At 41.6% G+C, this 14,342-nt stretch overlaps 1 protein-coding gene across 1 annotated transcript in view; it reads left to right on the top strand.

Annotated features, from left to right (window-relative positions):
- The window catches only part of TOM1L1 (target of myb1 like 1 membrane trafficking protein), a 52,189-nt gene that overhangs the window by 19,253 nt on the left and 18,594 nt on the right, over positions 1–14,342 (top strand). Inside the window, exon 8 of the mRNA XM_082861054.1 lies at positions 12,452–12,585. Within this exon, the coding sequence (XP_082717180.1) occupies positions 12,452–12,585 (134 nt within the window). The remainder of the gene's footprint in view (positions 1–12,451; positions 12,586–14,342) is intronic.

Below are 14,342 nucleotides of genomic sequence, written 5' to 3'. Positions count from 1 at the left end.
TGCATCTGTTGAGATGATCATGTGGTTTTTGTCTTGTTTTTTGTTGATGTGGTGTATCACATTGACTGATTTGCATATGTTGAACCATCCTTGTGAGCCTGGGATGAATCCAACTTGATCATGGTATGTGATCCTTTTCATGTGTTGTTGGATTTGGTTTGCTAATATTTTGTTGAGGATTTTTGCATCTGTGCAAAGAGTCTTTAACCCAAAATTTACAGACTTTTTGACTAAAGAATCTCTAGTTGCTAAGTATCTGTTAATATCCTATAGAACATCAGAGTAATATTCATTGAGAAATAAATCAGTATTTTGGATCAGTGGTTTTAAGTATATTATTTTTAAGATATTTTACTTAGGAACGTTATATCATTTTGCTAATGATTCTTATGGTTCCTGGCCTTGGGCAAGTCATTTACTATCATTGAACTTAGTTTCTATACATATATATATATAATGAAGAGCTAAGATAAGAGCTTAGCTCTTTATTTATACATCCAAGTTATGAGGAGATTAAAAAGAAAATTAATTATAGAGTTCCTGTGTAGTAATCCCTTTTAAAAAATCCACAATCAAAGGCATTCACAGATATAAATTCTGTGACTCATGATGTTAACAAGCATGTTAAACTAAAATTTAAAAAGTAAATATCAAAGTAAAAGGGTATGTGGCAGATAATATTTTTCAAAAATGGACATGGCAATGTTCCTAGTTCCACACAGTCTTCCCAGCCTTTCAGAGCTCTCAAATGAAGTGATAGGATTTTTCTCTCATGTTTTTATCTATCTATGGCAAACAATCAATCCTTCAGTAAAATGTACACTGAAACATCCCATTCAAATATGCGCATCCAGTTTTATTTGATGCCATCGTGGAGTGCACTGAAATGCCTTTTTGTGTCCAAGTCTTTGGGTACAGATGTTTGGTTGAATTTTGCAAGGATAATGCTGATTTGCTGGTTGCTGTTTTGATGCCAGAGGTTAGGGTTGTGTGTTGCCTTGAATAGTAAAGAGACTTGGGCTGTAAATCAATGTTAGAACACTACTCATGGCCAATTCCAGTTGAATGGTTCTGGCCCCAGGTCAGTTTGTTTATGGAACCTATTGAATGTGTAACTTTATTTTTCTCCCTTAACGCGTTTTGTTAGTAACAGATAGAGAGCTGGTGCGGGGAGCACTGTTTTTAAATTCTTTTGACAGGTATTTGAACTTTTTCTTGTAATCTAAATAACCTTGTAAAAGAAAACTATTTCTCTGCTCACAACACTTCAGACACCAGGTCTGAAGTTTTTTCCCTCACATTAAATCATTCTGGCACTAGCTACCCAGAGATAGCACAGACCCCACATGTTAAGAGGCTTAGTCCCACAAGACGGCCCCCACTTCAGAAGCCAATCACAAGTAGTGGGTACCCAGGTTGCCCACACTTCTGTCCCATTTTGGCTACAAGTCAAATCGGGGGTCCCTGTGATCCCCTCCTCAGGTCCAGTAATTTGCTAGGATGGCTCAGGGAATCCAGGGAAACACTTTACTTACTATTACCAGTTCATTATAAAGGATATAGATGATAGCCAGATGAAGATGTCAAGTGAAAAAAGTACAACCTAAAAGTTTTGTGGGTTTTTTTTTGTTTTTTTATTTGCTGTGCTGGGTTTTCATAGCGGGCTTCTCTAGTTGTGGCACGCATGCTCCAGAGTGCATGGTCTCAGTAGTTGTGGCGTGTGGGCTCTTTAGTTGTGGTGTGTGGGTTTAGTTGCCCCACAGCATGTGGGATCTGAGTTCCCCGATCAGGGATTGAACCTGCGTGCCCTGCATTGGAAGGTAGATTCTTAACCACTGGACTACCAGGGAAGTCCCTAAAGGTTTTGAATTATGTTTTATTCGGTGGACAAAACTGAAGACTTAAGCCCAAGACACAGCCTCTCAGATAGCTCTAAGGTACTACTCTGAAGAAGTAAGGGAGGAGCCAGGATATATAGGAGTTTTTTTAACAAAGACCAGGTAATTGGAACATCAAAAGATTACTGTTACTGAAAGAAAACCAGATATCTCAAGTTAAAGAATTTAGTGCTTTTCTATGTTTGCACAGATACAGGAGTCTGGGCTCACTGAAGTCATTACTCTGATATACACCTCAGCTATCTGGGGCCAGCATCCTGTGCTTTCTCATCCTCACTTTCCTCAGGGTACACTCTTGGGGGGTGGCTGCAGAGGCTGACTGCTAGATGGTGGGCATCCTGTTTCTATCTTGAGTTCCTTCAGGGCTCACCGTCGGGGAGGCTGTAATGTGATGGCTTGATGGCTGCAACATCCTTTGTTTACTGATATGGCAGGTGACATTTTTCCGTTGTTGACAAAGAATACATACAGCAAGGTGTGGAAGGGTCCTGAGCACAGGAGCTTCTGTCCCTGTGGAGTTGGAGTTCATCACCTTCCCAGCATCTGAGTGTGTTCACCACCTAGAAGCTCTCTGAACCCAGTAGTTTAGGGTTTTATAGAGATTCCATTACAGAGGCATGATTTATTTAATCATTGGCCACTGGTGACTAACTCAACCCCCAGTCCCTCTCCCCTTCCTGGAGGTTGCAAGTTTCAACCTTCTAATCACAGGGTTGGTTCCTCTGGCAGCCAGCCCCCATCCTCCAAGAGTTACCTCATTAGCATAAACTCAGGCTTGGTTGAAAGGGGCTTCTTATCAATAACGAAAGATGCTTCTCTCATCCTACTGCTCTGGAAATTCCCAGGGTTTTAGAAGCTCTGTGCTAGGTACTGGGGATAAAGACCAAATATATATTTCTTCTATCACAATATCCTGTCCAACTATGGTCAATCTAAAATAAGGTGATGGAATCTAAAAATGAAACCAGCAAAGACAGACTATGGAGAAATAAAGTAATTCTTTAGTTTGTACTTTTTCAGAGGTTTTCTCGCAACTGTGTAAAACCAGCAGCCCCCAGCGTTTTTGGCACCAGGGACCGGTTTCGTGGAAGGCAATTTTTCCAGGGACTGGGGCTGGTGCGGGGATGGTTTCGGGATGATTCAAGCACATTACATTTATTGTGCACTTTATTTCTATTATTATTACATTGTAACATATAATGAAATAATTATACAGCTCACCATAATGCAGAATCAGTGAGAGCCCTGAGATTGTTGTCACTTTCCACTCACTGATAGGGTTTTGATATGATTCTGCAAGCAGTTGATTTATTATGGTCTCTGTGCAGTCAAACCTCTCTGCTAATGTTAATCTGTATTTGCAGCTACTCACCTGCACTAGCATCACTGCCTCAGCTCCACCTCAGATAATCAGGCATTAGATTCTCATACAGAGCAGGCAACCTAGATCCCTTGCGTGAGCAGTTCACAGTAGGGTTCGTCCTCCCATGAGAATCTAACGCCGCCACTGATCTGACAGGAGGCGGAGCTCAGGCAGTAACGCAAGCGATGGGTTGCGAGTGATGGGGAGTGGCTGTAAATACAGATGAAGCTTCGCTCATTTGCCCGCTGCTCACCTCCTGCTCTGCGGCCCGGTTCCTAACAGGCCACAGACTGGTACCAGTGTGTGGCCTGGGGGTTGCGGACCCCTGTTGTAACATCTACAGATTAGTGGAGTTAGGGCCCCCAGATAACGCTGGCTTCCTGCCTAGCTTCCCCATGTAACCGCAGGGGCTTTTGGAGGCTTCAGCATGAGCCTGGTGGGGGGTCATCAGAGTTGGGGTAGTGGGCAAGGTGGGAGGCATTGAGTACCCAGGAGCGTTACAGGGCATTCAGAGTTTATCTGTAAAGAAGTACTAAAAGTATCTGAAATCCACTGTGATAGTTGTGAAACAGACACTGTTTTTTCCCCAAACTAGCTAATAACCACTTTTTTTTCTTTTAGCTTGTTAAAAGAATTTACCTCCTCTTCCCCAAACCCCTTTGAAATGACAGACAAAATATGAAAATAAGAATAAATTCCAAGGATTACAGGAGGGGACCAGAAGAGTGAGGATATTCAGAGTCCAGTAATGTAGGTGGGATCAGCCAACTGAGGTACACACAGTTCCAGAAGAAAGAGGCCCTTACAGTGTGACTTTCCTCAGAAGAAGCCTGTAGTAACCTCAGAATCAGAGTGAGATTGGATGGGCCTTAGGCATTCACATGGACATGAGTCTGTCTTCTGCTGTCCCAGCACTATACCTCCAGGAGCAGGGAACTTCCAGTGTCACTAATAAGACCAGAGAAAAAGGACTTCAAATAACTTGTGGTTTCCAAGAGAACATGGGACTTCAGCAATCAGAAGAAAAAAGAAAAACACTCACTAGGGTTTTTAAACTTTGAAGGCAGAGGGTCTCATCCCTAGAGATGATAATGCAGAAAGGCTGTTAGAATTCTCAGAAAGAATACGTAGTTTCCTTCTCTCCCTCTAAAGGTGAGGCTTCTCCTTCTCCTTGCCGTTTTCTTTTGTGGGGCTGAGCTGCTTTTTCTAACTTTTTAACTTATATAACAAAAGGAAAACTTTGTTTTTTGTACTACTCACAACCAGCACTTCTGACACCAAATGTATGGGTTTTTTGCCCACACTGACTGATTTTCTGATGCCAGCTGGGTGTCTTAAAATTAAATTCAATTCCAACATTAAGTACCCAGAGTTAGCATCAGATCCCACAGGTTAAGCGCTCGGTCCCACAAGGCTGCCCCACTTCAGATGCCCTTTGCAAGTTTAAGTCTCCCATACTTCTGACCAACAGGCTATAAACCGGGGGTTCCCACAACCCTCTCCTCAGGTTTGATAATTTGCGTGAATGGCTCACAGAACTCAAGGAGACAATTACTTATATTTAGTGGTTTATTATAAAGGATGTTACAAAGGATGCAGATGAAAAGCCAGGTGAAGAGGTACAAAGGGTGAGGTCTAGAAGGGTCCCAAACACTGAAGCTTCTGTCCCTATGGAGTTGAGGTGCACCTCTGTCCCAGCACATGGGTATGTTCACCAACTGGAAGCCCTCCGAACCCCAAAGTTTATGGATTTTTATGGAGGCTTCATCAAGTAGGCATGATCAGTTAACTGTCATCTCTAGCCTCCCTTCCATACCCGGAGGATAGAGGATAGGGCTAAAAGTTCCAAGCTTCTAATCATGTTTTAGTCTTTCTGTTGACCAGCCCCCATCCAGGAGCCCATCAAGAGTTGCCTCATCAGAACAAAAGATGCTCCTATCACCCAGGAAGTTCCAAGGGATTTAGGAACTCTGTCAGCACTGGGGGGCAAAGATCAATATGTATATTTCTTATTTCGTATATAGGTCGTAGCCATTCAGATGTCCCAGCTGTATCTCAGTACCTTGTTCGGGCCCCAGGCTTTGTCTCCTGCCTCTCAGGGTTATTAGAGACTGACAGATGGGTGCCTTTCGGGCCCTTGTGCCTTTATTGCCTCTCATATCTTTGGATCCTATTTGGATTTAGCCTTTGAGGACTTCTCATCCTTTCTTGAAAGGTTAGGCATGCACATTAAAATACTTTTATATCGTATCCAATATTTTTAGGTATTTTGTTGTCAAAATATTTTCAAGATATTGAGTACAGTGCTGTGTTGAAAATCAAGAACTATATATAGCTTTTTTTTTCTTTAATTGAGGTAAAATTCACATAATATTAATAAAAATGTTAAAACATTTTAAAACATTAAGTTTTATGTTAAAACATAAAATTAATCACTTTAAGGTTTACAGTTTAAAGTGTACAATTTAGTGGAATTCATGTTCACAGTGTAACCATTTCCTCTATTTAGTTCCAAAACATTTTCATCATCCCCAAAGGAAACCCTCTACCCATGAAGCAATCTCTCTCCCTTCCTGTCTTTGCCCAGTCCCAGGCAACCAGTTATCTGCTTTCTCTTTCTGTGTATTTATTTACCTATTCTGAGTATTTCATATAAATGGAATCATAAAATATGATTCTTTCACTTACTATAATGTTTTCAAGGTTCAACCATGCTGTAGCACATTTTATGGCCCAATATTCCATTGTATGGGTATACTATATTTTATTTATTTATTTATTTATTTATTTATTTATTTATTTATTAGTTGATGGACATTTGAGTTGTTTCTACCTTTTGGCTATTGTGAATAGCTGCTGTGAACATTCATGTATAAGTTTTTGTTTGAATACCTATGTTCTTTTGAGTATATACCTCAGAGTAGCATCACTAGGTCATATAGAAACTCTATGTTTAACTTTTTGAGGAACTGCCAACCTTTTTTCCACAGTGGCTGCACCGTTTTACATTCCCACGAGCAACACACAGGTTTCAATTTCTCCACTTCCTTGCCAACACTTGTGGTTTTCTGGAGTTTTTTAGCTACATAGTAGGTGTGAAGTGGTATCTCACTATAGTTTTGATTTGCGTTTCCCTAATAACTAATGATATTGAGCATCTCTATAGCTTTCTAAAAGGTAGACCAGATCATGTTGCTCCTTGCTGGAAACCCTCCAGTGGCTTCCCATTACACTTGGAATAAAACCCAACTTTCTTACTCTGGCCACAAAAACCTCTCCCAGTCTGCTCCTGCCCGCCTTTCCTTCCATAGCTCATGTGTCCTTGGTCCAGCCACAGCGACCACCTTCCTATTCCCTGGACACACTGAGTTCGTTCTTGTCGGGGAGCTGTTTCACCCTTGACTCTCATGCTTCCCCTGTCTTTTAATGGCCAGCTTTTTCTCATCATTCCAACTTAGTATGTTACCTCCTCGGAGGGGTCTTCACTGGCTCCCCAGTTTAAAGTCATCACTTTCTTTTTCACCCCCTTTTCATTCTCTGCCCAGCACACTGATGCTTTTCCTGCATGTTTGTGCAGCTGTCTTTGCCTTCTAGAATGGATGCTTCAAAGCCTTGTCCTGTTTACTGCTCAGGTTCCGCTCCCAGAGCAGTGCTGCACTATGTAATCATTCAACAAAAATATTTTTAATAAATTAATGGATTTTCCCTTGATTTTATGTGGTTTAAAATTAAAATCTTGGGACTTCCCTGATGGCACAGCAGTTAAGAATCTGCTTGCCGATGCAGGGGACACGGGTTTGATCCCTGGTCCGGGAAGTTCCCACATGCCGCGGAGCAACTAAGCCTGTGTGCCACAACTACTGAGCCTGTGCTCTAGAGCCTGCAAGCTACAACTACTGAGCCCACGTGCCACAGCTACTGAAGCCCGTGTGCCTAGAGCCCATGCTCCGCAACGAGAGAAGCCACTTCAATGAGAAGCCTGCGCACCGCAACGAAGAGTAGCCCCCACTCTCTGCAACTAGAGAAAGCCTATGAGCAGCAACAAAGACCCAATGCAGCCAAAAATAATTAATTTAAAAAATAAAATTAAAATCTTTATCCTTGGTATCAGTTAGAGATTTTCCCTTCATTGATCTTTTTCAGTTATATGGCTGGTTGTCCAAATAACATTTAGTAACAATTTATACCTTCTCCACTGATTTCAAATACCTCTTTATCATATTCTTTATTCTAGTGCAAGGATGTCTTTGCAGAGGCTGTTCTCTTGGTTTGATCTGTTTGTCTATCCCTGTGTTGGTATCATACTATTTAAATTGCTCTGTTTTCATGCCTTTTAGGGCTTATCAGTGAAACAGATGGCATGCTCCATTTGGGTAATTTGAAAATAATTTAATCAAGGTACTGTTTATTTAGTGAGGTACCACAGGGCTCAGAGAAACCACAGGAGCAAGTTTGTTACCCTGGGCTATTAGCTAATACCCCTAGGCAGAAATAGGCAAGAAGAAACTTGCCAGAACCCAATGGGCAGAATATGAGGAAGGCAGCCTTGAGAGTAGTGGTGCCTTTGGTGGAAGGAATGAAGATAATATCCAGACCTCACTCTCCTTCGCCCTCCCATTTCCTCCCCGTGCATCCTGTGGGCTGAACCCAGTCAAAAGCTAGAGGGCAGGGGACCTGGTGGTATGCCCGCTACAGGCCAGCCTCCAGGGCACACAGCAGGGCAAAGTATGGATGGTGGATCTGGAAGGCAAAAGAAAGGTGTGCAGCCGGTAGGAAAAGTCTCCGCTCAAAAATTTCTCGGCTCTTCTTGTACATATACTTTACCAGTGATCACAGTCTTATATGCAGTTTGTTAACATTAAAAGCATTTCCTGTTTTGTCTGTTGGCGCATACCTTCTGGCAGCTGTTCTGTTTATTTGAAATGCATTGTCTGTTTCCTTCTGTCTGAAATCTGGTATACTTATGTGGAATCCCCTATCTGTTCCTCCAATCCGTGCCGAGCGGTTAGATCCCGAAGCCCTGCTTATTCTCAGAGCTCCTTTCTCTTTGTTAGATTCTTAGGCAATGAAACTATTTTGGTGAAAGACACCTTTCCCAACCACTATGTTGCTCCTGGACTTTGAACTTCATTAGGGGCAGAGACAGGATTTCTTTTAGCTTGCCAGAGTGGTGTGCGAAGATTCTGAGGCCACGTCTAGTCTATGAGTATTGCGATGAGTTAAAAGTATCTGTTCTGGTCACAGTAATGAAATGTTGCTGCACGTTCTTGCATTTGTTTTCTAGGTGTTGTGTACTTGTCTCTGAATCACCGTACTCTTACCGTGAGTGGCTCACCTCCCATTTTAGTCTTGTTTTTGCCTAGACGCAGTAAGGACAATGAAAGAAGAGAATGTTTTAGTCTTCTGTAGAATAAAGTGAGCTCCAATTCTGAAAGCACAACTAGAAAAAGCCTTACTCTAACTTATTAGAGAAGTTTCAAATCATGTGAATCTAAAATTTGGTCCTGTGAGAATAATTGGTAACAGGTGAGAAAAAAAAACCTGAGAGTAAAATAAAAAGTCATCTGCCCTGACCGCTCTTACTGTCTTTCCCATTCAGAGACTTGTAAGGTGTTAAGAGTGGAAGGGATTTTCAATGCCATTAAGACCATCTCCCTTTACAGATGAGGCTACATATTCAGAAAGGGAATGATTTGTCCACACAGCGGCAAGCAAGTGATGGAGCTGGAGTGGGAACCTTGTCCTCCTGAGGCTGTGTTCTATCCAGTATAGCACTTGTTTCTCATTTTGAACCCAGGACTGACTTCCTAGCATAGGTGGCTAACCTATTGTCTGTTCATGTGGGTATATATTAGCTCCTGAGCTAGAGTGGAAGCAATTTGAAGGCAGTAACCAAGACCTCTACTTATAAATCCATACAGCTATGCACATTTAGAGTGTATGTTTTGTGTACTGAGTGAGCTTATCAAATGTATTAAGTTGAATAGATTGATCCTCTGTTGAAGAATTAATGATTTAGGGCAAAAGAAGGGCTAAGGAGTTACTGAAGATGTTTACAATATTTAGTTGGGAAAAAGAGTTGGAAGTTAATGATTTTCTGGAGGATTATGTTAACTGTTAACTTGTCATTCATTCAATAGAGGCCTGTAAAAGAAAGAAGAAACTGTATGAGCAAGTTATGCTGAGGAATGTTTGGTTTCATGGTGAGCGGGGGCAGTTTTGGTTTTGAGTATATAGGGACATTCTCGGGGTCTCTTGCTGTCTTGGTAGGAGGTCCTGGGAAAGAGGAGATGTGTAATAGCAGTAGTGCCAGAGGTATTATTTCCAGAGAAGGCTGTTAAGCAAACACATTCCTTCCTTTTATTACTTTTTCAAGGAATATGTTCAGATACTTTTGTTTTTCTTTTTATTGAGTTGCCCTGTGTTGGTGAATGTGGGACAATTGCAGTTGAAGTTCAAAGTGTGGAAGAATCTTCTTCCTTAATTCCTGAATGCTCTGCGAAAGAGTGGGAGCCATCTGGATGTCAGAAGAGGAAGCTCTTAATGAGCTCCTTTTTGTTTTGCTCCAAAGACGTTTGAATTGATTGTTAGAATCACTTTAGCTCAGAAGCCTGCCTGGGCTTTGATATGGTGTAAAGGGAGGCGATTCCAGGGCCTCTGTGATGGGCATATGCACCAGCAGCTGTTCCTCCGTATTTTAACTCGTGCCCCCTTGCTCCCCACATCCACAGCCCTGCAGGTGCCTGCTGTGGGGAACTTCTGACCCATCCTTTTGGTCCATGGTACTTGATCTGTGCTGTTTCCAGGTGGCTTGGCCCTCCTCTGAGACAGACATCAATTGCAGAGATCAGAGTGGGCTGGCTTTTGAAGAGGTTTTTCAAATTCTGCTTTGCAAACCTGCTGAGAAATGTGGTGCCCCTTTCATGTTTCCATTCCATCTGTCTCTTGAGAGGGCAAAGGGACAGTCTTCATGTGACCGGGGGCTGTTGACGTTGGCTGCAAATTCATTTCAGATTACTTTCTACTTTTGTCACAGGCATCTAACAGCCATTGTATTTCCTTGATCTTGCCATTGTTCTAGCAAGGCTGCCAGTGAGCAAGGAGGAGAACTGTTCTGTACACTAACACAGAACAGAGGTAAAGTTCTCGTTCATCGTGGGGTTATAACCAAATGCTTCTTAGTTTTTTCCTTTTTTAAAAAAAATATATATGTATTTATTTTGGCTGCACCAGGTCTTAGTTGCGGCATGCAGACTTCTTAGTTGTGGCATGCATGCCGGATCTAGTTCCCTGACCAGAGATCGAACCCAGGCCCCCTGCATTGGGAGTGCAGAGTCTTATCCACTGGACCACCAGGGAAGTCCCAGGAATGTATAATATTAGTTTGCTAGTTAAGCTGCTAGGGACACCTCCTTAGGTAACCATAATACATTCATTGACTACCCTGTGTGCCATATGTGGTTTCAACCGCATCATTTTCTGTTCTGACAACAACCCTAAAAGATGGTTGTTATCCTTGTTTTACAGATAAAAAAGTAAACTGAGGCTAAGTTTTAACCATATCCCGTATCAGATATGGTTATCCCGTATGTAGATGGGAGAGACCTTTGGTCCACTGAGTCCAAAGTCTTTTCTCTTTGTGCTCTACCAGGGGACCATAAGTGACTCAAATTTAGCAACCACCTGACTTAATTTTACTAGGATGTGGCCACACCCATTTGTTTACATATTGTGTGTGGTTACTCTCACCTTGGCAGAGTTGGGTAGTTACAACACAGGCTTTGTGGCCTCCAAAGCAGAAAATATTTAATATATGGACCTTTAAGAAAAAGTTTGTCAACTGCTGCAGACAGTGACCACATCATTAGGAACCGGGACAGTTTTTCTGGTTGCACAGTGCAAGTATGAAAACCTAGAGTCTGTCATCTGTCTGTCTCACTTTTTTTTTTCCTTTCCCTTTTCTTCTGTCTTCTAAATACTTCTGTTAAGATTTTGTGGAGGTATGGTAGCCTTTACCTCTGAGTCTAAATGCCAGCTAGTAGTGGTTTGGTTTATTTATTTAGAGATTTCCTGTTGGAAATCTTGTGATAGATTGTTTGAGATTCTAAATGGTTTTGTGAAGTGTAAGTTTTTCAGCAGGTCTTTTTTTTTTTTTTTTAAGTCTGTCTTTCTTGAGGGAAAAGATCAGATAATGTAATAGTGCTGTGATTTAGCAAGTTCTGCTGCTTTCATTTTGAAAGGGGAGCTTCCCTGTGTTCTTGCCTGATGTTAATGTATTATTACATGGACAAATTCTAGCCAGGGTGGGTTTGAAGGAATATTAATACCAGTTTTATGCTCCGCAGGCTTACTGGAGGTTTGCCTAAGAGAAAGTAAGTTGTAAGATAGCAGTTCTCAAGTATCAGTGTACATAAGAAACACTTTGAGATGCTTGTTAAAAAGTGTAAATTCCCAAACTCTCAGCCTAGGCAATTCTGAGTCAGTAAGTCTGTTGTAGGTGCCTCTGATGCTTATGAGAAAAAGCTGGTTTGGGGAGTAGAGTCTTGTGTAATACAGTGATTCCAGGCAGTCCAAATAAAAATGGCATTGATGACTAGTTTTTTAATCCTGCTTCAGTTTACCTTGGAATGTGCTGTTGTAACTGTAAACGTTACATGTTTAAGTAAAACATAACAAGAAAATTATACTGCTATAAATGCATTTTAACTACTTTCTTCTATTACCACAAATAACAACAATAGCATTTTATGTTTTATGTAGTTCTTTATAGTTATATAGTTCCTCATTATACACCTCATTTGATTTTCTGTCACCCCTTGAGGTAGATGTGGCAAGTAGTATATTTTTCACTTGTCAAGTGAGTAAACAGATTTAGAAAACAAGTGATTTTTTTTTTCCTAACACAGCACAGCTAATAAGTAGTAAACCTAGAATTCCTGTACACCACTTCTGATTTCTAGTCCAGCATTACATGCAATGTACATTATTGTCCTTATGATGCCCATTTTGATTTTTAGAGGAAAATATTGTTCTGATATCCTTCATAGAGAAAGGATGAGCTGTCCATAGTTAAATACTTTGGTAATCTCCCATAGGTGACTCAGTGTGGAGATGGTCACAGTAGTATACAGATTGGCAAATCAGTTGTTTTTTTAGCACTGAAGAAGAAATCTCTCTCCTTCTTTGACAGAAACTTTATAAGACAGGTCGGGAGATGCAGGAGAGGATCATGGACCTGCTCGTAGTGGTGGAGAATGAAGATGTCACTGTTGAACTAATTCAGGTGAATGAGGATTTGAATAACGCCATCCTTGGATATGAGAGGTGAGCAGTGTCACGCCCTCTTCGACCCTCCTCCAGTGCTAGTTTAACCTCCAGGTACTCCGTGTTCTTAGAGTGCCTATAGGTGAGCACTCAGAAAGATCAGGAACAAGTTCTGGACATGGCTGCCTTCCTCCCAAGATAGGGAATCCTGGTCCTGCTCTTCTGGGAGTGTGTGATATGGCTTGCAGGAATGAGCGTGTGCCTGAGCAGTGTGAGGGGCATTCACGGGCAGTGTAAGCAATGCTCACGTACTGCCCTGTGAGCAGGGCCTGGATCTTAATCACGGAATGTTGTCTGCACTGAGCACATGCGTAAGCTCTCAAATAGACCAATGCTATAAACAAAGAGTCGTAGTGAAAGTGAGGTTTACCCTAAGTTTGAGGTGGAGAACAACATGGAAATGGTAAAGAGAAGAGAGGAGGATATTTATATGGAGAAAATAGTCTACACAAAACCAGAGTAGCCAGTGAGGATAATCTGTATATGAACACAGATTTTTTTTCTAAATTCCATTCAGAAAAGTATGAAGGCAAAAAGTTTAAACACAGTCATCTCTTGATATCTGTAGGGGATTGTTTCCAGGAACCCCCCCAAGGATACCAAGATCCACAGATGCTCAAGCCCTTTATGTAAAATAGTGTAGTATTTGCATATAACCTGTGCACATCCTCCTGTACACTTTAAATCATCTCTAGATTACTTATAATACCTAGTAAATGTAAATGCTATGTAAATAGATGCTGGTTCCTGGCAAATTCAAGTTTCCTTTTTAGAACTTTCTGGAATTTTTCTTTTTCAAATATTTTCAATCTGAGGTTGGTTGAATCCTCAGATGCAGAACCCACAGATACAGAACCTGTGGATACAGGGGTCGACTGTACTCATAATTTTGTTTCTAACATTTTAGTATTTTTCTAAACTTTTTTATAGTCGTGATCATATAAAGAACATATACTTTTGTTTCTCCCTTGATTTTCTTTGCTGTAAAACCAGTATTTGTGTATCCTATGTTCTTAAATGCTTTGGCTAAACCGTTATTTTTAATAGCTGCATAATGGTCCACGTTTCTCTCACAGTTCACTTATTAGGCATTTAAGTTGTTTCCAAGTCATTTATTCATTCATCAAAGTAATAGTCTTTTTTTTTTTTTTTTTTTTGTGGTACGCGGGCCTCTCACCGTTGTGGCCTCTCCCGTTGCGGAGCACAGGCTCCGGACGCGCAGGCTCAGCGGACATGGCTCACGGGCGCAGCCGCTCCGCGGCATGTGGGATCTTCCCAGACCGGGGCACGAACCCGTGTCCCCTGCATCGGTAGGCGGACTCTCAACCACTGTGCCACCAGGGAAGCCCCAAAGTAATAGTTTTATAACCTATTGTAATCTATAGTCAAGCCTATAGTCAGGAAAACACCTTCAATCATATATATAAATATACACACTTGGAAAGTGAAATAAATGCAGTGAATAGGAGGTCTGTTTAGTGAGAGTAACAGCCAGACCTAATCCAGGTCAGAAAAAGGACAGGAAGGCTTCTATGAGGAAGTACCATTTAAGCTGAGAACTATGGGATGAGGAGGAGTTGACTAAACCAGGAGCAGGTAAGAGCACATACGGTTGTGAAGCTATGGGAAGGCACAACAGGCCTGGGGAGAGAGCTGGCACCTAGAACCCGGCCCCAAAGAGCGGCAGCATGCTTCGCTTGACAGGTGGCTTTCTCCTCAGTCTTAATGAGAAGTGCTATATACAAACATAGCTTCAG

This window comes from Leucopleurus acutus (genome assembly GCF_964270905.1).
Source record: "Leucopleurus acutus genome assembly, chromosome: 19".
Classification (NCBI taxonomy): Eukaryota; Metazoa; Chordata; class Mammalia; order Artiodactyla; family Delphinidae; genus Leucopleurus; species Leucopleurus acutus.
The sequence above is the reverse complement of the archived record's forward strand: the minus strand, read 5'-3'. Positions and strand labels throughout refer to the sequence as shown.